Source organism: Sus scrofa, chromosome 4, assembly GCF_054392235.1.
Source record: "Sus scrofa isolate SSC_HxYL_T2T_F1_AM1 chromosome 4, Sscrofa_HxYL_maternal_Yorkshire_Landrace_v2.0, whole genome shotgun sequence".
NCBI classification, from domain to species: domain Eukaryota; kingdom Metazoa; phylum Chordata; class Mammalia; order Artiodactyla; family Suidae; genus Sus; species Sus scrofa.
In genome coordinates, this window is record NC_139386.1 from 98,460,801 (window position 1) to 98,486,520 (window position 25,720).

Below are 25,720 nucleotides of genomic sequence, written 5' to 3' on the forward strand. Positions count from 1 at the left end.
AAAAAAAAGAGAGAGAGAGAGAGACAGAGGAGGGACGTGTGCCTTCATGACAGGAGGGAGAGGGGGAAGGTGATGAGGGAGTGAGGACAGAGTGTCAGGTATTAGGAAGGATCTGGCCACGACGAGGGTGGCTGCCTGGTCTTTCTATAAATTCCATCCACCAAGAGTTGAAGCCAACTGCTGCAGTGGGGACAGGGGGCTGAGGAGGAGTCACAAGAAATGTGGGAGAGCTGGAGGCAGCAATTGCGGAGCTGCAGCACGGATTCCGTGATGGATGAGGGATTGCCTGGCTGGCCAGCAGACACACAGGCATTGACCCCAAAGGCAACATTAGAGGCACCCTCTAGCAGTGCGTGGAGTGGAAGGAAGGGCTGTAGGGCTGGTTGGGGGCTGGAAGGGAGCTGGCAGGGCCAAAGAAGTGGTCTGGAGTTCGAGAGAACAACCACCCCACAAACCTACCAACGTCCTTCGCCCGCCTCTTCCCCTTACATTCCGGCAGTCCTTGGCTGCAGCCTCTGCTCCAACAAAAACCGCACTAGTCGGTAAGCTTTGTCTTTTTAATAAAAAATAAACTGTCTGTGACAAGCAGTTTTTGAATCCTGAAACAGAGGAGAGGGGACCAGGAGTCAGCCAGGGAAAAGGAGGGAACAAGGCTCAGATGACTCCTGCCGGTCTAGCCAGGCCAGAAGGGATCAAATCTGCCCCAACTGAAGCGAGAAGGAAGGAGGTCAGACTTCAGGAAGGACCTCCAGGTACACAGTTGATTTGATAAGAGGAACACGAAGGGGCAGCTCCCTGCAGAGCCCTGAAGACCCCTGGGAGAGGGGAGTGTGGGTGGCCAGGGTGGCAGCTGCTTTCAGAGCAGAACCTCCAGGTGCCGTGTGCTACCTTACTTGCTTAGATGTTTCATGTTTTCAGGTCTCCTGCAGAAGTATGTTTCTGGAGTGTCCCGAATGGCCAGAACTGAAGGCTCCTCGCCAGGTCCTCCTATCATAGCCTAGGTCCAGGTCTGGGGTGGCCCCGTTAGGCCACATGCTTGGTAGAAGGGAGCCCCATAGGGGAGTCAGGCCTCTGTGCCCAGCCCCGCTGAGTGCAATCAGCGGCACAGAGTGGGAGGAGAAGCTCCTCTTGCAGGAAGAGGGTGGTCTCTTGTGCTACTCCCATCCTAGTCAGGGCTGCACTGCTGCTCCAGGTCCCCCCCAGCCAGCATGGCCAAGAACCCTGCCCTGTCCAACAGCCCCAGCCCGTACCCAGAGTTTAAGCCACCTCAGTGCCCTGCAAGTTGTGGTCGGCGGCATCCACATCACAGGCAGAGGTCCTGCATTCCTTGGTGGGTGGGAGGTACTGCTCCTGGCTCAAGGGGGCCTTCTCCCCGGGGGGCAGGGTCCCACAGCCTTGGACCTTTCCCCGGGCTCGGAGGGCCCCCAGCGGGGAGGCGAGGAGGATGATGAGGGCTCCTGAAAACACTAAGGCTAGAAGCACAGTGACGGTGATGAAGTGGGGCCAGTAGGACCGCTGGGCAGCTGGGGCGGCCCCACCGCCGACCCTGGTCAGCGGGGCTTCCACGCGCTCCCGGGGGATGCCCGCCAGTTTGGGATCCAGGGCCAGGGGCTGGTCCTGACTGTCCACCCAGTAGGAGACCACAGGGTATGAGAAGTCATTCTCGGTGGCCCAGCACTGATAGAGACCCCCCACACCATCTCGCAGCAGCAGCAAGAGAGAGCCGCGGTAGACCATGGAAGAGGTGTCCGGGATTGTCGTTGTGCCATGACTCCAGTGGTAAGAGGCCAGAGCTGAGAGACGGGGGCAGGGGAGCTCCAGGATGGAGTTGGGGATGGCCAGGACTTCTTTGACTGCAGATGAAGGAAAGGGGAAAAAGGATAAGGGGAGAAGCCAGGCAGGAGGCAGTCTCTACCCTACATTTGGACCCAAATTCCCATCTCTAATTTCTTTAAAAAAATTTTTTTTTCTTTTTCTATTTCTTTTCTTTTTTTTTTTTTTCATTTTTGGCCACCCAGCAGCATATGGATTTCCTGGGCCAGAGATCAGTGCTGGGCCTGGGATCGAACCTGCATCCCTGTTCTCCAGAGACACCACCCATCCCATTGCACCACAATGGGAACTCCCCATCTCCAACTTCTATTTCTTTTTCTTTCTTTCTTTCTTTCCTTCCTTCCTTCCTTCCTTCCTTCCTTCCTTCCTTCTTTCTTTCTTTCTTTCTTTCTTTCTTTTCTTTCTTTCCTTCTTTCTTTCTTTCTTTCTTTTTGGTCTTTTTGCCTTTTCTAGAGCCACTCCTGCGGCATATGGAGTTTTCCAGGCTAGGAGTCAATCAGAGCTGTAGCTGCTGGCCTTCGCCACAGCCACAGCAACGTGGGATCCTTAACCCACTGAGAAAGGCCAGGGATCGAACCCGCAACCTCATGGTTCCTAGTCAGATTCGTTAACCACTGCGCCACGATGGGAACTCCACTTTTCTTTTTTCTTTTTTTTTTTTTTTCCGTCTTTTTAGGGCCACACTGGCGGCACATGGAGGTTCCCAGGCTAGGGGTCCAATCGGAGCTGCAGCTGCTGGCCTACACCTACACCATAGACACAGCAATGCGGGATCTGAGCCATGTCTGCAATCTACACCACAGCTCACGGCAACACTGGATCCTTAACCCACTGATCAAGGCCAGGGATCAAACCTGTGCACTCATGGATGCTAGTCAGGTTCATTAACCTCTGAGCCACAATGGGAACTCCTCCTCCAACTTCTATCTCACTTCCCAAACTCTGACCCCTTTCCTAGCTCCAGTCTGGACCCCAAACTAACCCCCAGTCCACCTGACTCCATCTCTGACACCAAAACCACTTCAACCTCAATCCTGAATCCCAGCTCGGAATTCCTATCCCTCTTCCCTATAGCCAACACCAAAATCCATCCCAACTCTGGGTGTTCAGGTCTCAAGCGAGGCAGGTGCTGGGGGGAAAAACTGAGGCCAGAGCACCCACCCCCACCCAGAAATCCTCCCCTGCCTTTGTGCCTCCCCTGATCCCACACTCACTGATTTGGGGGCGGATCTGAGGCCCGAGGCTCCTGCCCCTGGGGCCATTGGCACACGCCCACTCTGGGTTCCCTTGCTCCATGTCCTGCTTCCAGAACTTCCTGAGATGGCAGGGAAAGCAAAAATGATCCCTTGAAATGAACAAAAGTGGGAAGAGGAGGGAGCGAGAGGGAAGTGCAGCAGGGGAAAAAGGTGCGTTGTCGTGGAGACAAGGCGGAACCAGGGGCGAGGTGTGGGGGGTGGGGGGAGCCCAGGGTGGCCTTGAGTAGCTCACAACTGCCTGGTGCAACTCCACCCCAGAGGAGCCCACCCCAGGATGAGGAATCTTTGAGGGACTGCATTAGCAGCACCTGGAGAGAGGATGATTGGGAGCATAAGCTGGGTAACTAGGGTCCTGGCAGGCCAGCTCCGGCCACCAGCCAGGGCTGGCACTCACGGGATAGGGGTGGGCAGGAGGCGGCAGTTTTGGGACTGGGGGTCCCAGGCACAGTGGGGGTCCCGGGCAAGGACACAATCCACACAGCTCTCATAGACACTGCAGTTGGCTCGGGGAACCCTCCAGATGCCTCCTGAGAAGCCCGCAAACACGGCGCCCTGGAAGAGAGGTGGACAGTGTCAGGATACCCCTACCACAGCCACACCAGGTGAGGACCCAGGCCCTGCCTCACGGGAAGGCCATGTGATGGTCAGGCCCCTTCCCACCTGGGTAGGGGCCAGCTGCAGGTTGCGAACAGGTTCAGGGTCCGGGAACAGCTGGATCTCCTCCACCAGATAAGCACTGCTACCCCCACTCACCACGGCCTTGTGGAGGGACCCTGTGCCTGTGGAGAGACAGAGAGATGAAATGTCTCACCCTATCTACAGACCTTTCTCATGCTCCCTCCTTGACTCCAGGTGGCCTCCCCGGCAGTTAGAAAGTTCCTGTTAAAATGTGCACTGGACACAGATCTGTCAGACCGTTTCCTCCTATGCTACGGAGATGGAGCGCTCTCTCTCTCTCTCTCTCTCCTTTTTTTTTTTTTTTTGTCTTTTTAGGGTTGCACCTGTGGCATATGGAGGTTCCCAGGCTAGGGGTCGAATCAGAGCTGCAGCTGCTGGCGGCCTACACCACAGCCACGGCAACTTGGGATCTGAGCTGCATCTGTGACCTATACCACAGCTCATGGCAACGCCGGATCCTTAACCCACTGAGCAAGGCCAGGGATCGAAACTGCATCCTCATGGATACCCGCTGAGCCATGACAGGAACTCCCAGAGCTCTCTTACAAATGGCTGGGAATCCCTTGCCTCTCTGCCCTCCCTTTGCAACTAACTGATAAAAATTCCATCCCTGGAGGAAACCAACCATCCCCTTTCTCTATGGACATGAGGTAATGGACAGCTGAGCGCTTTTGTAGAAAATCACATCACCAGCCTCCCTCCTGCCATCGAAAGTGTCTCTACTCAGAGGGGCTTCAGTGAGGCCTACCCTGACCACCCTTTTAAAAACTGCTACCTCCCCAACCGGCATTCCTGACCACCCCTCACACTGCTCTATTTTCTAACTTCATACTGTACCAAGTGACTTATTCAGTAGGATTATTGTCTGTTCCCATGCATTCCTTTTTTTGTTTGTTTGTTTTTTTGCCTTTTTTCTAGGGCCGCTCCCACCGCATATGGAGGTTTCCAGGCTAGGGGTCCAATCGGAGCTGTAGCCACCTGCCTGCACCAGAGCCACAGCAACACGGGATCCGAGTCACGTCTGTGACCTACACCACAGCTCATGGCAACGCTGGATCCTTAACCCACTGAGCAAGGCCAGGGATTGAACCCACAACCTCATGGTTCCTGGTCGGATTCGTTAACCACTGTGCCATGACAGGAACTCCCCCATGCACTCCTAAAGGACCTAGCTTTCTGTCTGTTTTGTTCTCTGTTATATACACAATATATGCACAGCTGATGTCCTAAAAGAATGAATGAACCTAATGTGTTTCTTCCAGTAAAGCTCAAGGTCATTCACCTCAGCCAGGCCCTCAATTTATACGCTTGTCGAGCTTCCCCATCCATCCCCCGCTTACTGTCTCTCCTTTCTGTTCTAGTTTTTTTTTTTTTTTTTTTTTTTTTTTGGTCTTTTTAGAGCTGCCCCTTTGAATCGGAACTGCAGCTGCAGCCAGCCTAAGCCACAGCCACAGCAATGTGGGATCCAAGCCGCATCTGTGGCCTATACCGCAGCTTGAGTTGAGCGAGGCCAGGGATTGAACCTACATCCTCATGGATACTGTTTGGGCTCTCAACCAACTGAGCCACAGTGGGAACTCCCTGTCTCTCTTTTCATGATGAACATTTGAACCGACCCCCTCTCTCTTCAAACCTCTTGCCTTTTCTGCCCCTCGATCTCAGCTCACGACCTTTCGTCCTCCTACTTCATCGAGAACAAAAAAGCCTTCGCATAAGAGCTCCCCCTGCTTCCTGCCTGTGTCCCCTGAGTCTAGACATGTTCCCCTCCAATCTTACCCCCCTTCTACACCTTCATTCCCATCCCGGAAGAGATGCTGTCCCCCTCTACTCACAGCCAGTCCCCCCACCTGTGAACTGGACCCTGGCTTCCTGCTTCCTCTGCAACTTCACCTGTCAATTAGCCCTTCGCCTGCCCATCTCCTCACCATCGCCCTCTCTACTGGATCCTGAGGATTTTTCCCATCTTTAAAAAGAATGCTGGCTGGGAGTTCCCATCGTGGCACAGCAGAAACAAATCCGACTAGGAGCCGTGAGGTTGCAGGTTTGATCCCTGGCCTTGCTCAGTGGGTTAAGGATCTGGCCTTGCCACGAGCTGTGGTATAGGTCGAAGACGCAGCTCAGATCTGGTGTTGCTGTGGCTGTGGTGTAGGCTGGCAGCTGTAGCTCCAATGAGACCCCTAGCCTGGGAACCTCCATGTGCCACAGGTGCGGCCCTAAAAAGCAAAAGAAAGAAAGAAAGAAAAGAAAAAGAAAAGTAGGCTGGCTGGATCCCACACCCTCCTCCAGTTACCTTCCCTTTCCCTCTTCCCCTTCACAGCCAAGCTTCCAGAAGCGTGATCTACTTTCACTGTTTCTAGCTCCCCCTCTATCCTCTCTCACTCTTCATCTCTAGCATCACTTCCCCCATTAGATAAACAGTTCTTGCTAAGGCCACCAGAGCCCTCTGTTTCTCTTCCCCACAGACCGAAAGCTCAGAAAAGGTAAAGGCCGTTTGGTTCCCCCACTGTATTTTCAGAGCCTAGCAGGGGACAAGGCACAAAGTAGGCGCCCAGGTACTCAGAACACATTTGCTGAATGAAGCCATGAGTGAATGAACTCAAAGCTTTCCCTCTTCAGCCTGAGTTGCAGCCCCTGCTCCAGTGCCCTGAGGGATGTCCTGGAGCCCTTTACTCACTGGTGCCCAGGTACATGACCAGATGGCTGCGCCCATCGATGCCCTGGGCTGTCTCCACTGCAAGCTGTGTGTACTCCACACCAGACTTCACCAGCAGGGGTGTCCCAATCACCGGCTCATCCATCAGGAAATGGTCCTTCATGAAGGTCAAGGCTTTATCAGAGGAGGGGCCCTCTGAGCACTAAAGGGGGAAGGAGACAAATCAGGTCAGATTTTTTCCTTCTTTTATTTATTTATTTATTTTTATTTCTTCTTCTTTTTTTTTTTTTTTTTTTTTTCTTTTTAGGGCTGCACCTGGGGCATGTGGAAGTTCCTGCGCTAGGGGACAAATCGGAGCTGCAGCCGCTGGCCTACACCACAGCCATACAATGCCACATCTGAGCAGCATCTGCGACCTACACCACAGCTCATAGCAATGCCGGATCCTTAACCCACCGAATGGGGTCAGGGATCGAATCCATATCCTCATGGATACCAGTCAGGTTCTTAACCTGCTCAGCCACAGTGGGAACTCCAGATTTTTCCTTCCTTTAAACTCACCCACTGCCTCCTCCCTCCCTCCCCCTTGGCTAATCTCCTTTGCCTTCCGCCCTCTTGGCAGGCCTCATCTCATGATGATAATTAAAGCCAGACTCTGGAGATGCTTGGCTTTGAATTCCAGTTCTGAATTCAGCGTGTCTGAGGTTCCTTAACAGTGTAATGGGCCCATTACCAAGATTTCATAGGCTCGCTGTGAGGATGAAATGCACTAATACATAAAAGGTCATTAGAACAGAGCTTGACATGAAGTAAATACTTGTTAAATGTAAGTCGTCATTATTTTCTTCCACCATCTACCTGCACCAAGGATACCTGACCACCAGCAGGAAGTAGGGTGAGGGTCCCTTGCAGGGAAGCACTACCTGTATTCAGGTCTATAGACCCAGGATTAGCATAGGACCTGGCAAACAGGTGGTGCCCAATAAATGTTCACTGAGTCAGTGACTGAATGAAGGATGTCACAAAAAGGGGTGGTATGGCAGGGGGTGTTTTTCATCACGGTTTGGCATGAACTTGATGCATGACTCTGAACATCCCTTTTCCATTCTGGGCCTTCTTTTTCTTACCCATAAAATGAGGGGGTTGGACCGGCTGTTCTCGAAGAGGCCCTGCCAACACCAGCATATTGTGGCTCTGGGACACCTGTGTCCTGATCTTTGGTCACGATTCTTGTCCATTTCCAAGAGCACTGACTTAATGCCAGCCCCAACTCTGTCACCTACAAGCTGTGTCCTCAGACAGGTTTCCCCACCTCTACGAGCTGCAACTTCCTCATCTGTAAAGTGATGTAGTAACATCTGTATCTCATTTTGATGCCAGAATGAGCACATGCACCTACTCTTGCTTCCTCCTAAAGGGACTTTTTTAAAAGGTATAAACCTACAGGGATGGGGAGAACAGGAAAGGAGGCAAAAGCAGCCACATTTTGGAAGATGGAAAGTAAACAAAAATAGGAAAAGATTTAGGAAAAAAAATCTCCTTAAGCCAGTTCAGGGATAACCATCAGATTGATAAAGCAGAATTCTTGAAGTTCATGAGTTAGTGGCCCCAGTCACCTCTGGAAATGGCATCAAGGAGGGGCTGAATAAACAAGATTATTTGAGGAATTCCCATTGTGGCTCAGTGGAAACGAATCCAACTAGGAACCATGGGGTTGCGGGTTCAATCCCTAGCCTCTCTCAGTGGGTTAAGGATCCAGCGTTGCTGTGAGCTGTAGTGTAAGTGGCAGACTCGGCTCGGATCCTGTGTTGCTGTGGCTGTGGCTGTGGCTGGCACTGCAGCTCCAATTGGACCCCTAGCCTGGGACTCTCCATATGCCGTGGGTACAGCCCTAAAAAGAAAAAAAAAAAAAAGAGAGAGAGAGATTATTTGAAAGTCCATTGAGGTAGGCAGGTCTCCTCTCAGCTGCATGCAGCTGAGTGACTGTCCCTTCCACATCCTGGCCCAAGACTGGAGGTTTATTCTCTGGAGAGGTTAAGAGAAAGGGGAGAGCAGAGAGGGTTAAATAATGGAAGCAGGGGATTAAATGCAGGTAGACACCATACCGACTAAGACTCTTCTCCCACACTCAGCCCTCTTTCCCCATGACACCAGGAGCCGGATCATGTCCCTCCAGGCAGAAGACTGGAAGAGTCTGCTCTGAGAAAACTGACCAGTGGTCCAAGAGGAAAGGCTAAAGACACTGTCATTGACGATCCCCATCAAGGCAGCCCAGCCAGACCACCCTCAGTGGAGCCATCATGGAGCTTGAGTTGTCAGGTCATAGCCAGAATGTGCAGAGTCCAAAGAGCTTCATAGTCCCTTCCCTCTTAAATATGAGTAGATAGCTAAGGATCACCAGATACGTCCATGAAACCATGACCATGAAAGAGATCAAAATAAACAAATAGGCAGAGCCTCCTTGCCTGCCTGAGTGCATCTCTCACAAGCATCCTATCTTAATAAATCTATTTTATCCCTATCAAAAAAAAAACAAATAGAAAATATGCACAAATACCAAAAATCTAAGAGGAAATAGGAATTATTCAGAGAAAAGAAAACTTCACACTAAAGAATCATTTCTATCTTAAGAGAGATAAGTATGGAAATAGTATACCCATGAAACAAGAACACAATGTTGCAAAAGAGGAGTTCTGGTTTCAAAGAGCATGGCCAGAGATTACACAGTCCTGAAGGAAGGCCACACTACCATGATGAGGTAGTTTTGCTCCCTCAAATCAAACTTTAATCTCTACAGTCTCTAGATCTGTACCACAACTGCAACAACACCAAATCCAAACCCCCTGCACAGGCCGGGGATCAAACCCATACTTCTGCAGTGACCAAGCTACTGCCATCAGAATCTTAACCCATTGCACCATAGTGGGAATTCCTAAACTATATATATATGATGGGTTTTTTTTGTTGTTGTTCGTTTGTTTTTTTGCTTTTTAGGGTTACATCCTCACCATATGGAAATTCCCAGGCTAGGGGTCGAATCGGAGCTACAGCTGCCAGCGTACATCACAGTCACAGCAATGCCAGATCCGAGCCGCTGCTGTGACCTACACCCCAGCTCACGGCAGTGTCGGATCCTTAACCCACTGAGCGAGGGCAGAATTGAACCTGCATCCTCATGGATGCTAGCTGGGTTCATTAACCACTGAGCCATGATGGGAGCTCCCCTGCTGACACTTTGATTTCAAATGCCAAGATTCCGGAATTGTGAGCAAATATCTTTCTGTTGCTTTAAGCCACCAAGTTTGTGGTAATGGGTTATTGCAGCTCTAAGCAACTAATAGATTAAAATGATATGATGTCCGGAATTTGCTTCAAAATAATAAGAGGAAAAATGGGTGGGGTATAGATGAAACAGTTGGACTGGCTATGAGCTGAAGCTGGCTGATGGGTGTATCATTAGACTACACTGTCTACTTTTTCTTTTCTTTTCTTTTTTTTAGGGCTACACCTGCAGCATATGTAAGTTCCCAGGCTAGGAGTCCAATCGGAGCTGCAGCCACTGGCCTATGCCACAGCCACAGCAATGCCAGATCCCAGTTGCATCTGTGACCTAAACCACAGCTCATGGCAACGCCAAATCCTTAACCCACTGATCGAGGCCAAGGATCAAACCCACATCCTCTTGTATACAAGTCGGATTCGTTACTGCTGAGCCACAGTGGGAACTCCCTATACTGTCTACTTTTTGTATGTTTCTATAATAGAACATATTTATGAAAGAAATATTCAAAACTCAAAAAAAAAATCTAGGGAATTAAATATGTTAGCAGAAATTTAAAAATTGGATAGAAAGATTAGAAGATAAAATTAAGATACTCTCCCAGAAAGTGGAATGAAACCAAAGATTTGGGAAAAAAATTTTTTTAACGATTTTAAGGAATTCTCTGGTGCCACGGCAGGTTAAGGATCCAGTGTTGTCACTGCTGTGGTGTGGGTTTGATCCCTGGCCCAGGAACTTCTGCTTGTGATAAATAAATAAAAAGGATTTTAAGTTATCGGACCAGTCCACGAGGGCCAGAAAGAAGTGAGAAAACATTCTAACCTTAGAATGTCAACATCAGGAGTGCCCAGTGCCGGAGTTCCCGTCGTGGCGCAGTGGTTAACGAATCCGACTAGGAACCATGAGGTTGCGGGTTCGGTCCAAGCCCTTGCTCAGTGGGTTAACGATCTGGCATTGCCGTGAGCTGTGGTGTAGGTTGCAGATGCGGCTCAGATCCCGAGTTGCTGTGGCTCTGGTGTAGGCCGGAGGCTACAGCTCCGATTCGACCCCTAGCCTGGGAAGCTCCATATGCCGCGGGAGCGGCCCAAGAAATGGCAAAAAGCCAAAAAGCCAAAAAAAAAAAAAAAAAAAAGGAGTGCCCAGTGTGACTCAGTGGAAACGAATCCAACTAGTACCCATGAGGATTTGAGTTCAACCCTGCTCAGTGGGTTAAGGATCTGGCGTTGCCATGAGCTGTGGAGTAGGTTGCACACACAGCTTGGATCCTGGGTTGCTGTGCTGTGGTGTAGGCCAGCAGCTGCAGCTCTGATTCGAGCCCTTGCCTGGGAACTTCCAGATGTGGCAGGTGCAGCCCTAAAATAGAAAAAAAAAATTGTTGAATGAAAAGGAAACAGGAGAAAACTTCTTAGAATTGAAAAAACTAAATTTCCAGGCTTAAGAAGCAAACTGAATGTCCAGACAATATGTGAACAGAATCCCATCAAGGCACAATATCGTGAAATTTCAAAACAACCAGGGCCCAAAAAGGCACAACAAGATTCTAGGGAGAAAAAAACAGGTGACATTCAAAGAGTTAGAAATCAGAATAGCTTTAGACTTCTCCATAGCAGCAATGGAATCTAGAGGAAATAGAATAAGCTTTCGAGGTTTTGAAGGAAGACTATTTCTAGGCTAGACTTTGGATACACCTAGACAAACTATCCTATGTGAATGTAGAATAGACATTTTCAGATATTCGGGGTCTCAAAAAACTTTACCTGCTCTATATCCTTTTCCAGGAACCTACAGAGGCTCTCTTCCACTAAAGTAAAGATAATGAAAAGGAAAAAAAGAGAAAAGAGGAAGCTGTGGGTTGCAAGAAATACCAAATGGTCACAAGAAAGCGGCAAAGGGAATGCCCAGAATGATGAGGAAGGGAGATTCCAGGAGGGCAGCTGTACCCCAAATGTTGATAAGCTGCAGAGGAAGTCCAGGCTGCAGTGGATAGGAAGGATCTCCAGGAAAACGAAACTCTTAGAACACTTAATGGATCTGTTTTCAGAATAGATTCGGATAACTGAGGAAGGGTTTGGGGTTGAAATAAAGAGCTTAGAAAACAAAGCAAAAAAAAAAATTAAGATAAATTACTAACCCCAAGGAAAATTAAAAGTTATGGAAAAAGGAAAAGTTATCATGGGGAGTTCCTGTCGTGGCACAGTGGTTAATGAATCCGACTAGGAACCATGAGGTTGAGGGTTCGGTCCCTGCCCTTGCTCAGTGGGTTAAGATCCGGCGTTGCCATGAGCCGTGGAGTAGGTTGCAGATGCGGCTCGGATCCCGAGTTGCTGTGGCTCTGGTGTAGGCCAGTGGCTACAGCTCTGATTGGACCCCGAGCCTGGGAATCTCCATATGCCTTGGGAGCGGCCCAAGAAATAGCAAAAAGACAAAAAAAAAAGAAAAGAAAAGAAAAGAAAAGTTATCATGGCTTACTACCTGGCTCAGTTATGAATAATAAGTCATAATACAAATATTGATAAAATCAAAATTACTATAAAAGTCTATTGGGAGATAGGGGTGGGTGCAGGGGTGTGTTGGTAAGGCAGCTCTGGGATGATGGGTGGGGGAACCTTGATTTGAAGTGTGTGCTGATTTCCGTGATGTATTATTCCCACCATGACTGACTTCAAGCTATCCATATAATGTCATGGGATGTGAATTTGGAAAGGGTTCTTTCTTTTTTTTTTTTTTAATTTTTTAATTTTCCCACTGTACAGCAAGGGGGTCAGGTTATCCTTACATGTATACATTACAATTACATTTGGAAAGGGTTCTTGCAAGTTGCTGCAAGGCAGTTCCAGCACATGGCTGAGTGGGGGTGAGGAGGTGGGGGGACATGGTTAAATCCTCACCATCCAGAATGGGAATTCAACAGTTATTGCCTAAAACTGAAACATCAAGAAGTAGCAATAAGGAGTTCCTGTTGTGGCTTAGCAGAAACGAACCTGACTAGTATCCAGGAGGAGGCAGGTTCGATCCCTGGCCTCACTCAGTGGGTTAATGATCTGATGTTGCTGTGAGCTGTGGTGTAGATTGCACATGCAGCTTGGATCCTGAGTTGTTGTGGCTGTGCTGTAGACCAGCAGCTGCAGCTCCATTTTGACCCCTAGCCTGAGAACTTCCATATGCTGCCAGTGTAGCCCTTAAAAAAAAAAAAAAGTAGCAATAAAAATATTTAGAGATTTGGAGATATATATCAAATGAATCAGCTAAAAGAATTGAAGGTGGCTGTCTCGAGAGCAGGAAAAGTGCCGAGGATGGGGAATAGGGCTGTTTTTTGTAATCAGCCATGCAGTTTTATATGACTCTTTAAATGTTGTACATATATGACTTTGATCAAAAAACAAAACAAAAATGAAATAAGAAATGCAGGTGACGATGCCCAAGACAGTCCTTGGTGTTAGCCTGTGCTCCTTTGTTTCCTTAGTGATATGCCCAGGTATGTGGCATGCACTTAGCTGGGGTGAAGAGGGTACTCCTCTGTGTTTAGGGTGAGGTTGGACAGCTGGAATGGGTATATATTTGAGCAGACAGGACTTGGGAGTGTGGGGAGCACTCACATTTGCTGGGCATTTGTACTATGCCTTGACAGGTGTTTTGACATGCATGTTACGTGCCTGGGAGGAGGGGCTTCATTCAGTGGGTTGGGGGGTAGTACTCACGCTGCCTGGCCGGGGACTAATATCAGGGAACCCGTAGGTAGTCCAGCGTGAAGTCTCTTTGTTCAATTCCTTGTACTTTCCCTCAAAGACACGCTTGATGTCCTTGAGAGAAAAAGCACAGACAGCAGAGCTCCGGGTCCCACCGACCCGCCTAGAGACAGCCAGAGGGGACATTGTCTGTAATATCCTCTGCTGTGCCAGAACTCCCCCTCTAGCCCTTACTTCCCACCCCACCCGCCCCCCACCTCTGCCCTCCCACCTTGGTGAGAAACCCCAGAAGAGCTGGGTCAGGCCCAGCTGTGGTGACAAGGGCAAGGAGAGCCCCAGACTCTAGCCCATCTTAGGATCTGAGATGTGACTATCGTTAATGAGAATTAATTGGGCTCAGGGGTGCCTCCTGCCCTTCCTGCCCAGACTGGGTCTCTATGGGAGGGACAGTGTAACCAGGTCCCTGACAAGCTCCAGATGAAGTGCTCTTGCTTGGGGTCCCAGAATTTCCTGGTCTTCAGATAACCAACCATAACCTGACTACAAGATGATGTTTATTCCTTCAGCCCTGATCTGTGGAGGCAAAAGATCTGTCCCTCTTGTTCTCTTTAACCTGACGGTGGCTTACACCATGTTCTCAGTTCTGGATGCCACAGGTACCAGACCCTGCTTACAACAATAGATAACTTTGGGTCTTTTTAGGGCCACACCTGTGGCATATAGAGTCAAATCAGAGCTACAGCTGCCTGCCTATGCCACAGCCACGGCAATACAGGATCCAAGCCACATCTGCAACCTACATCACAGCTCATGGCAACGCTGAATCCTTAACCCCCAGCAAGGCCAGGGATCGAAACTTCATTCTCATGGATGCCAGTCAGGTTTGTTAACCGCTGAGCCATGATGGGAACTCCACAGATATCTTTGGTACCTGACACACTGTCAGCAGGTACCTGAACCCTGTGGGCCAGACCACAGCAAATAAGTTAAACTTTCTCAGCTTCCAAGCAACGACTTTATTTTTATCTTATGTTACTGATGATGTTTCGCTCTTCACTCTGACCATTAGGAAGCCCAGAGGTAAATATGGGCTGTATAAATGACAGAGACTGTATAAATGACAAACATTTATAATGTGCTGACCCTATCTCTGGCTTCTCTTATTCTCCTTTTTTTAACACTTCCTCATAGGTTTTAACATTTGCTTTTCATAAGCTGCCTCCTATCCTTTTTGGAACCAGGCAGGGTATAAACTAATCAGAACTTTTCTGATTTACGTTAAGGGCATCAGTCAAATTCCTGGAAGACAGTGATCAAACACCCTCCTATGCGAAGTGTGGAGTGTGTGCTTGGCTCACATCAGTTCCTACCTTCCCTGGTGAGCCAAGGCAACATGGGTGCTGATCCCAAATCCCACTTCCAGACCCAAGTTCTCGCCTAGCTGCTCACCACTGAGAGGTGAAGACTGCGTAGACATGGGGATCAGTGGAGTAATTGTCTGCCAGCAGAACGGCGTGGCGGATGACGTTGAAGGGCAGCTGTCCGGGCTGGGCGCAGAGCAGCTGGGCCTTCAGGAAGGTAGTCCACTTTTTCTGCAGTAGCTTTTCTCCCCCCACGTCGTTCTAGGGGCATCAGAGGAGTCAGAGGTCCCGGGGTGTCCTCCCCCTTCCCCTCCCGGAAACCACGCCCTCTCCCTCCCACTCGATTGGGTCCTAAATGCTCAGCCCCGCCCATGTCACGCCCTCATTGGCTTCTCCACGGTCAGCCCCGCCCCCCACCCCGCTGGCCGACCTTGCAGACTCTGGCCACCCGGGATGTGTGGAGCTTCTCGAAGAACTCGAACTCGCTGGCTGTCTCCTCGAAGAAGAAGTAGACGACCTGGGTCGAAGGAATGGCTGCCACAAAGGAGGCGTCCGCTGCCGGGGCGGAGTAGATAGGCTTAGAGATGGAGCACCTGGATGCCCTGGCTTCCCCTCTGTGAAAACCCTTGGCTCTAGAAGCCGGGTGACATGATGCCTCGGGTCCCACAGTTGGTCGAGGCGTAGACATGGGTGGGAGGATGAAGTTGGGGAGCGACTGGTGCTTCTCTAATTTATTTACGTAAGAGGAAAACTTGACGAGGACGGAAGCTTTTCTTCCCTGCTGTACCACCAGCATTTAACATACTGCTTTGCACGTAGCATGCCTCAACAAACGAGAATTGAGTGAATTAACAGCAGTTCACAGTGCCAGGTCTCCAGGACTTGGGGAAGGGGCCAGACCTGTGCTGGGTGGGGCTCAGGTCCTTACATTGCAGCCAGCGGAGGAAATTGTCGGTCTTGAGGACAGGCTGGGATCCCAGTGTGCGCATCAGGATGGGCTCACTGCCCAGAAAGTTGTTCATGGTGCCGGAATAGAGCATCCCATCTAGGGTGGGGGGAGAGGGTAGGACACCTCATCAGCTGGAGGGCACCCTGCCCTCCTCGGACCTGCCTCTGACTGGGGCAGCATTCGCATCAGTCTCTGGCCTCCTTCATTTGTTCTGCACCTTCCTGTGGAGCCCCAAAGCCCAGTTCACAGTCCCCCTCTGAGCACCAATCTTAGTTAAGTCCTTCCCCCCACAGGAAATGGTCAGCCTTGGGGCCTTTGGTGTTTTGGCACTTTTCCAGTCTTTCTCTGGCTACTCCCTCCCACATCCAGCTGAACAACTTGCTGGTTAGAATCACTCATTGTTCCCCGAAGATGGCTGTGTTTTGGGTTCCACACCGTGGATCCTTCCCCTCTCTTCCTGGAGTACCTTCCCTGCCCATCTACCTATCTTTCAAGGTCCCGCTCAAAAGCCAAAGGCTGCCACGTTCAAGAAGCCTGGGTGGGAAGTCTGTAATGGTTTGCATCTGGAAGGGCACATGGCCATGATTTCTCCTTTGTAATCCTTGCAGTTCCCAGCCCAAGGCCTGGCAGGCAGAGGAGGCGTTCACACAATGGGCTGAATGTGTGCGAATTGCACAGATGACTGAATCTCGGGCCTCTTCTCTGCCTGAAACCCTTCTTGGTCCCTCCTGCCCCTGTGTATCTCTTTGTATCCACCTTGCTCCACTTCCTTTGTGGCAGCTTCAGTAGGAGCTGGTGGTTGGGGTACCTGCTTCTTCTGAATTTGTGCCCCAAGGCACCTAGCTTCCCTTCCCTCTGTCTGCTGCTTCTCAGGGAACTCTGTCAGACTCCATATGTCACAGAGTGACCTGGGAAAGCAGACGCTGGGTTGGACCAGGCAATCTGATACTCACCTGCCAAGACAGCCGTGTGCTTATGGGCGGGGTCAAAGGGGCTTTGGCCTTTCCCCTCCACGACCTTGTCCTCCAAGATGGGCAACAGGTAGGAATCTTGGAGTTCCTAGAGGGGGGGAGTGGCTGGGGGGCCAGAACGCCAGAGTCTCACGTCTGGGAAAGGAGGGGCATGAGGAAGGAAGGGAAGGGGATGTAGAGGAAAATTGGTCTGGGGCCAGGAAGCTCACGAGGGTCCCACATCTGGAAGACCAGCGTTTTCCAGAGCTGCAGAGGGTGGGGCTGGGAGTAGATGTGAGGAGGGACTCTTGGGGCCTGAGAGCTGGTGCTGAGCAACTCACAATGAAGGTACAAGCAGGGCTGAAAGCAAAGGTGCCGCAGGCGTAGAGATGGGTGGCGTTGAAGGAGACCAGGACGCGGATAAAGTTGAAACACTGTGTCTGGGGAAGGGGATAGAGAATTCAGGTCTCCAGGGCACTTGCCCCAAACTCCTGGATCCCCAGAGGCTGCTCCTCACTCCTGAGCAGGGAGAAGGGTCGAGCAATGCTGAGGTGGTTCCTGTAAGTCTATAGAACATGGTGAAGGCAGGAACCATGCAAACAAGCATCCTCTGCTGCCTGCCCCACCTGAGGTCATCCAGTGATGCTCTGGGGACAGAGTTCTTCTCTACCAGAGCCCCTATAGCCCCACCTCAACTTACCTCATTGCTCTTCTTCTTAAAGGCACATTCACTCTTTTTTCTGTCACTGGCTGGCCAGGGGATCTGCAGCGGGGCATTGGGAAGAGGGAGATGAAGGGAAAAGGTCTTCAGCCTTAGCTCTGACTACTATCCTCTCCTTGGCTCTGGTGTGAAGTTGCCAAGAGGCAATGTGGCCTGTTACATGCTGCTGGGTTATGATAGCCTCATTTTGTGACTCTGGCTATTATTCTGATGACACTGATATTCATTAGGACACAGCTCCACGGTAGAACATGGCCTGTAGAATCAGACCAGAGTTTGAATCTAAGCTCAGACACTTCCTGGTTGAGGGATCTTGGTCACTTGCACAGGCTTCTGGAGGGCACAAGTCGGCGGCATCTATAAAGCACCTAATGCCATGCGTGGTAGACATAGCAGCAGTTGACAAACCACACTTTTCCTAGGGAACTGGGAACCTCAGTTCCTGGGCCACACCTCAGAGAAGCTTCATCTGTAATCAGCTCCCCATATGTGCAGGTGGCCCACAGACCACACAACCTCAAACCACGGAGATGCTCCGTAATTGCTAGCTCCCTCCCTCCCTCTTTTCCTTCCCTCCCCCTTTCTTCTTCACATGGTTCCCTTGGTAGGGTGACTGTAGTTTAACACAGAAGGTTCAGTGATGTCTACCAGTGGGTGGATAGCACATTATTGATATAATGAGTCAATGTTTCTTTCCTATGTCAGTGATTTCCAATGATTTCCATTTTCAGCCATTTTCATAATGAATATTATTCAACCAGTATTCATGGTACCAATGAGGAGTGAGGCCACTTCAGTATTTCTTGTCTGTTATACAGGTCAGATATAGATATACCAAGAATTGCTGATTGCTGCTGATTACAGATAACAGTAATTGGGCAGTTATTCCTGCGTAGGCAGCCTAGGCGGAGGGCGGCTGCCAGCCCCCTCTTCACTCCCAGCCCACACCCTTTCCCTGGTCTCTCACCATGTTCTTCAGCCTTGGTACCCCTGGATCCTGGATATTCAAGGCCAGAATGGCCTCACGAGCCCCCACATAGAGAGTGCCTCCGTCACCACTCAAGAGCAGAGTGTCAAAATCCTGGAGGCCCTTCTGGTGGAAGAGGCTAAGAACTCTGCGTCCGTCCCCTGTTGAGAGGTGGTGAGAAGGGGTGAGCAATGAGAAGTCGGTGGGCAGGAGTTCCTGTCGTGGCTCATCGGAAACCAATCTGACTAGCACCCATGAGGACGCAGATTCAATCCCTGGCCTCACTCAGTGGGTTAAGGATCTGGGTTTAATCCCTGGCCTCGCTCACTAGGTTAAGGATCTGGCATTACCGTGAGCTGTGGTGTAGGTCACAGACACAGCTCTGATCTGGCATTGCTATGGCTATAGTGTAGGCCGGCAGCTACAGCTCCGATTTGATCCCTAGCCTGGGAACCTCCATATGCCACCAGTGCGGCCCTAAAAAGCAACATCGGAAAAAAAAAAAAAAAAAAAAAGAAGTCGGTGTGCAAGCAGCTGATTTCTGAGACAACGGTGGGGGAAGGGGAGAGTGGGCAGTGTGCTCCCCAGGCCTTGGCAGCTGGACCCACTCTCCATCAGCAGCTCCACCCTGCTGGCAGCCATAGGAGCTGCGTGTGGTGAGCTCCCAGTAGAGAGGAGAGGCAGCCAGAGACAGGGTAATGACAGACTGTGGATGGGGGAGGGTGGCCCACACCCAAGAAGCAGGCAAAGGGACAGGAAATAAAGTGAGGCACAAGGGAGGCTCTTCCGGGCCTGGGGGGCTGCGATGGGGGAGGACACGTTGGTCCTGACTGGCAAGAAGGCAGACAAACAAGAAGGTAATGGTGACCACAGACAGGAAAGCCAGACATCAGCAGGAGTATGTTGTTGGTACCTGTGGGTTCTAGAGTCCCACTCACCAACCCCACTTTCCTCCCCTCCTCTACTGCAGGAAATTTCCACCACCAGCATCGCTGCCACGGGTTGAGCAGAAACTTTTTCTCCAAAGTTTCCTGCAGGCACCTGGGCAGGGGATTCCAGCTGGTTGTGGGAGGCCCCCCAGGTCTCCCCAGTTCAAGGACTGACTAGCTAATCGCTACCTGTGGAGGCTCAGAGAATCTTAGGACCAAGAGGAAGAGTTGGGGAAACATATGGCAAGGTACTGGAGGGGCCAGGCTCCCCAAAACTGTACAAACCCCCTTAGTTACTGAACTGATTGCCCTGCAGTGTGATTATCTGGCTGCTCATCTGCTTCCCCTTGGGGACCATGAACACCTTGCAGGCAGGGGGTGAGTCCTATTTTTTAAAATTTATTATTATTATTATTATTATTATTTTGCTTTTTAGGGCCCAATCCGCGGCATATGGATGTTCCCAGGCTAGGAGTCCAATTGGAGCTGCAGCTGCTGGCCTACGCAACAGCCACAGCAATGCAGGATCCAAGCTGCATTTGTGACCTATACCACAGGTCATGCCAACGCCAGATCCTTAACCCACTGAGCAAGGCCAGGGATGGAACTTGTGTCTCCATGGATGCTAGTCAGATTCGTTAACCACTGAGCCATGACAGGAACTCTGAGTCCTGTTTATATTGTAATCCCAACACCTGACAGAGGAGGCCACCCCATCAATGGGCAACATGCATCTCCTCAACCACATTGCTCCAGAAAGATGCTGAAGACACAACCGTGCCAGAGAGACCCTGTCCCTACAACTACTGACTTTTCCTGAGTCTTTTCCCTGGAGGTGAGAGGGGGCCCTCGGCCTGAGTAAGAAACGAGCCAAGCTATGCCGACAGGGTCTCAGGGCTCATGCCCCAGCCAGGCCACCCCGAGGTCTCGTATGCCTGGTGTTCCCCAGTTCTGGACATGGTGCGGTCCAGCATGATCTGCACGGTTGGCATCGGCCTGGTGTGAACTGGGTCACCACGTCCACAGATGCTCTTCTAGCAGGGGCCTTGGCTTTGGGGCACTTGAGGGCAGGAAAGCAGTTACCGCACTTGAGATGCCCAGTCTGATGACAGTGACATTCAAAGGAAAGCAGAATCACCAGCTTTGGAGAATCAGAAGATATAATGCCCCTGGGCCACTAGCCCCCTGACCTCCCTTTCCTCAATCTCTGGCCCCAACTGAGTTTCATCATTCACTCCTTTCTCAGTCTGAATTTCTATCGGCAGCGCTCACTCTGGCTCTGGCTGGCTCTCCTCGGCATCTCTCTCTTGGTTCCTCCATGTCCGTTTTCCTACCCCTCTCCTCTGTTCCTTCTCTCCTTCTTCCACCCGTCTCAGGTTCAGTGTGGCCACCCCCACACTTCCCAACCATCAGACACTTACCTGCATGGTACTGGACCCTGGGTGTGGGCCCCTGCCTGTCACCCCCCGTGGTTGTCGGCGGCAACAGCAGCAGGAGCAGCTGGAAGAGGAAAAGGCCCAGGAGGCTCCAGGAGTCCAGGCCCAGGGCTGAAAGGGCCATGCTCAGCCAGAGGCTGTCACCAGATGGCTCTGGGGAAACAGGCAAGGGTACTCTCTGGGTGAGCAGTCTTTACCACATCCCCCCAGGGAGCCAATCAGATGGCCCCAGGCAGCAGAAGTGGGGAGGGGGAGGGGGAGGGGGGAGACGCAAGGACGGGGAGGGCAATTTCCTCTCTGGAGTGCCCTCAGAGAGTCTCACTTCCATCACCCTCACAGGCTCATTCTTACTCTCTCCTCTGGACAGGAGGCCAGCTCTTCCCCATTCGGCCCTTCTGATCTCTTGACACCATAGCCCTGCTCTGCCTCTTCTCACCTTCCTCTCAGGGAAGTCCTTGCTGTCTCTTCTTTGCCTGCCCTCCTCCCAAAGCCCAGAGCACAAACCAACGCCTGGTCCTGGGCAAAGGACTTTCTGGGGAACAGATTCCTACACTCACAAGACAGATTCTTCAGATCTGATGTTCCTTGAACTTTCAGATCTCTTGATACCTGGGGCCTCATGCTCAGCCCTGCCCTCTGATGACCCAAACGACAGACCGGGTCTGAATTGGCCAGCTCTGATCTCTTCCCCCAGGCTCAGCTGGGCTCGGGCCTCTGACGCTCAGGCCTACAGGCCTCTTCTTGCAGGGAGGAGATGAGAGTCCAGCCCGCCAGGCTGGCCCTCAGCATTGCCCGGAAAGTGGCCCAGGCCTGGGAGTGGCTGGCTGCCTCCCAGCCTCTGCAGCTGCCCCCTCTCTCCCTGGGCTCTCCACTGCTGTGCTGTCTGTCTTCCTGGGTCTCTGCATAATCTTCCCCTGGGACTGCCACCCGTCACCCCCCGCCTCCCTGCTCCCCATCTCATCTCACATACCCTTGAGCCAGCCACAGTGCAGAACCCAGGTGTCCAGACTCTCGGGTGGGGGTGCCATCCAAGAGGAAGGAGAAGGGGGAGTTGGTCCCAGGCCCCAGAGGCAGAGGACAGAAGGCTCAGCCTGGCTGGGCCAGGAGTGTGGCCCTCCAGGTATCCATAGTGGCAAAGCCAGCACTGGGAGCTCTGGGCAAGGGAAACCAGAATTTCCAGATCCTTGGCTTGACGGAAGTTGGAGGATTGGGAGGGGAATAAAAGGAGACACACCTCTCTCTTTCGCCCTCCTCTCACCTGTCTACCCAGAAAGTTTAAAAGGCCAGAAAGTTTCTAGGTCATTTCAGCCATTCCCCTGTCCCTCTGTCACATCACAGCCAGTCTAACCAGCCTAGCAGTGGTTTCTCCTCTTGCTCAACATTTCCCAGATACGAGACATGGCACTGTCTTTCATATTCCTCCTTTCGCTTACCCATGAGGGGCGAGCTCTTCACTCCTACCTACCAGGAAGTCCCTGCAGTGGTCTAACCTTCGAACCTCCCACTTTCAGCTGGGCTGTAGTCAGTTATTTATTTATTTACTTACTTACTTAGCTTTTTAGGCCTGCACACAGGGCATAGAGAAGTTCCCAGGCTAGGAGTCGAATCAGAGCTACAGCTGCTGGCCTATACCACAGCCACAGCAATGCCAGATCCAAGCCTCGTCTACACCTAAACCAGAGCTCACAGCAACGCCGGATCCCTAACCCGCTGAACCTACTGAGAGAGGCCAGGGATTGAACCCACATCCTCATGGATACTAGTTGGGTTTGCTTCTGCTAAGCTATGATGGGAACTCCTCGGCCACAGGTCTTAGTGGACATGTTGCACAGGGAACCATATTCAATATCTTGTAATAACATAATGGAAAAGAATCCGAAAAATAACCTATACTGGAAAGGAATCACTTTGTTATATTTTTGAAACACGACATTGTTAATTAACTGTGATTTTTTTTTTTTTTTGTCTTTTCTGGGGCGGCACCCATGGCATATGGATGTTCCCAGGTTAGAGGTCGAATCAGAGCTACAGCTGCTGGCCTAAACCACAGCCACAGCAACGCCAGATCTGAGCTGTGAGTGCGACCTACACCACAGCTCACGGCAACACCAGATCCTCAACCCACTGAGCAAGGCCAGGGATCAAACCTGCAACCTCATGGTTCCTAGTTGGATTCGTTAACCACTGAGGCACGAAAGGAACTCGTATACTTCCGTTTTTTTAAATGATTTTAAAATCAAGAAAGAACGAAAGAAAAAAAGATTGCATTAGGCTCTGATCCGTGGCTTTGCTGAGGAAATTCCTCCTGTAGTCTTATCTCCACCACTCTTAGGCAGCATCTGGCCAGTGGGAGGCCCAGAAAATTTCTCATCTGAGCTCACACTTCTGGAACATACTTCTCAGGCACCCAAATCCCCATTGGTGGCTCCTCACCCCTCCCTGAAGTGTCCATGGGGAACCCCATAATGCAGGGTTAATGAGGCATCTAGCACCAAAGGCTCCATGACCTACAAAGTGGGTAGTTTCCTGCCCACTCAGCTGACTGCTTGTTAAGGAGCAGACATCCCAGGGCTAATCTGACTCCAATAAATAACCCACCTCCTTCTTAAATGCACATTCCTCACGGTCAGGAAGTCCTTCTTGTAGTGTAACTTCCATCCCTCTTGCCACAGCACCAGCCTACAGGGTGATGATACAGCCTAGGCTCTTCCTGAGAATTCTTTGTCAGAGCTTGCTCAGCCTTCTTTCCTCTCCCTCGGGTCCCATTTTCCCGCCATTTCCCTGAGGGCTCGTCTCAGCCAAACCCCTCCTGACAGCTGTTTCTGTCAAGACTTGTCTAAGACTCCCCCACACTCTCATGGAAGCCAGTTGCCAGGTCCTTGGGAGAAGCCATGGGCCAAGCCACCCAGAGAAAGGTTTCTAGACTCTCAGCATCAAGGGAAGCTCCCCCCCAACCCCCCCCATGCCTCCCCATCCCCAGCTCAGAGTGGGAACCTACCCACCAGGACCTCGCTGCTTGAACGGATTGGCTTATCTGGGTCTCTGGGAGGAGTTCGGATGGGGTGGGGGCAGGGTTTGGGGCAGAGTTTCCCACCTCTCTGGAAGTCAGAGATTCCTTCCCCTGAGTCTAGTTCCTCCTTCTCCGGAGACCCAGGAATTCTCCTTCAGGCACCAAATCTCCTTTTCCTCAGCCTCTCCAGCCAGCCTGAAGTTTGCCTTATCAGGCTTTGGTCTACCCAAAAATTTCTGCTGCCAGGTACAACCATAGTCCCATTTTACAGATGAGGAAAGTGAGGCTAAGGAGGTTACACAGCCGGAAGCTAAGTTAAACTCAGATCTGCCTCATTCCAGAGTGAGATCCTTAGTTCTACTCCTGCCTCAATCCGGGACACTCAGCTCCAAGCCACTTGGTTGGACACGGCGAGTGTGGAGGGTGTGGGGTGTCACGTTCTAGCTCCTCTAGGCTAAGAAACAGGATCTCTGGGGGTGATTCCTGACTCAAAGGAAACAGAGACCTCTCTGAAGAAAGACCATCAGACACAGGTACTCCCTCTGCTTCCGCAAGGGAGTCCTGTTCTAGTTCCGTGGAGGAGCCTAGTGAAGGGAAGGGCACCCTGCCCCCTACGGCTGCCCCTCTCTCATCAGGGCCTCAGGAGTCAGGCCCTAAGTCCATCTCCCTTGCTGCAAGTTGCAGAGCCCACAGTCAGGGCTGGCTTCCTGGGCACGTGACCTGCGCAGTCACCCACAGCCCGGCGCTCACTCTAATGCCCAACAGCTGCCAGCTCGAAAGTCTTGATCTTGAAAGAGGGGCCCCACACCTTCCTTTTGCACTGGGTCCTACAAGTGATGAAGCTGGTCCTGCCCACGGCATCAGGACGCTCGATGCTGACAGGGTCCCACCCCCTCACTGCCTAATACGGAAACCAAGGGCAGGAAGAGGAAGCGCCCTGGCTAGGGATGGAGGCAGGCAGCAGTTCAGGTGGGGTGGCAGTAAGAACGGGTTGGAGGTTCAGGGATTAAGCTATAAGGGCCGTACCATTTCAAAGCTCAATGTGGAGCCCCCAACTCCTTTCTCCCCAAGCCTTGGGCTTAGCCTGGGGACCCCCGGGGCTACAATTCTGAGTTCAACTCTGACCCCCCCCCCAAGTGGGGACATCCCCCCCCCCATGGCCTCTAGACCACATCAAAGAGTAGCCCCTTTCTGGCGGACTTTCTGCCCAGGATAGAGAACTAGGTGGGGGAGGAGGGGGGCCAGGGGCTCTGTCTCTGCTGCACCCCGAGGGAACACAGATACCTCACTGATAGAGGGGCTTCTGGAGCCAGGAGAGAAGTCACTCCTGGCTTTGCCAGTGACCCAGCTGGTCGAGTGTTTCCCACCACCTCTCCCTTCCGGCCTCAGGGGCAGCCCCAGAAATGCACAGACCTGGGCGACCTCAGCTTCCCGGCTCCCCTTAGCCTCACCTGGCCTGCCTTTCATGACCCTCTTTTTACAATCATCAGCAAGTCAAATCAACTGATGATTATTAAGTGCCTACGGTGTGTATGGCACTAGGGATGTCCCCAAGCCTCTACTCCCCCAGCATCTCCCCACCTCTTCCCAACCGCACAGTCTCCCAGCCTTCTTGCCACCCTCCCAGCCCAATCCCCCCCTAACCCCTTACCCAGTGTCTCCTAGGTTTCCTCCTCCAGGCTGACTAGTGCTGGAAGGCTGAGCTGAGTATTGAACACAATGGCCCGACCCCCTCTGTCTGCCCCCTCCTTAGGGCAGAGCCAGAGCCAGACAATGGCCCGCCCCCGCCTTTCTGAACTGTCAGTTCTCCCGCTCCCTTACCTGGAGCTCGGAGATGCCGCTGCTGCGTTTCCCTCCGCCTGGAATGCCAGGCTTCCAGTCTCCCAGTGCCTTCGTCCCTGCCACACCCCCGCCCCCCATCCCCAACCCCATCCCGCCTCACTGGTCCTCGGTCACCATGACAACCACATCTCTAAGTGGGAGGGACTAGAATCTCCCCACATTCTTCCTC

At 51.6% G+C, this 25,720-nt stretch overlaps 1 protein-coding gene across 3 annotated transcripts; it reads right to left on the reverse strand.

The window, feature by feature from the left end:
* Window positions 1–543: 543 nt before the first annotated feature.
* On the reverse strand, window positions 544–25,627 carry SEMA4A (semaphorin 4A). 3 transcript variants are annotated; one of them, XM_021089685.2, is made up of 15 exons: window positions 25,531–25,627; window positions 20,685–20,852; window positions 18,335–18,495; window positions 17,347–17,409; window positions 16,988–17,086; window positions 16,650–16,755; window positions 15,676–15,792; window positions 15,178–15,302; window positions 14,836–15,008; window positions 13,399–13,549; window positions 6,442–6,622; window positions 3,750–3,868; window positions 3,484–3,641; window positions 3,048–3,148; window positions 544–1,853 (listed from the first exon to the last, which is right to left on the reverse strand). In XM_021089685.2, the coding sequence occupies exons 2-15, from the start codon at window positions 20,821–20,823 to the stop codon at window positions 1,258–1,260; spliced, it is 2,289 nt and encodes a 762-aa protein (XP_020945344.1). In that variant the 5' UTR covers window positions 20,824–20,852; window positions 25,531–25,627; the 3' UTR covers window positions 544–1,257. The 3 variants fall into 3 exon arrangements, 2 of the variants coding, with proteins under 2 accessions (XP_020945344.1, XP_084878880.1); XM_085022754.1 differs by having other exon boundaries at window positions 16,650–16,772; XR_014844081.1 differs by lacking the exons at window positions 544–1,853; window positions 3,048–3,148; window positions 3,484–3,641; window positions 25,531–25,627 and having other exon boundaries at window positions 6,442–7,589; window positions 12,978–13,549; window positions 20,685–20,841.
* Window positions 25,628–25,720: the final 93 nt, after the last annotated feature.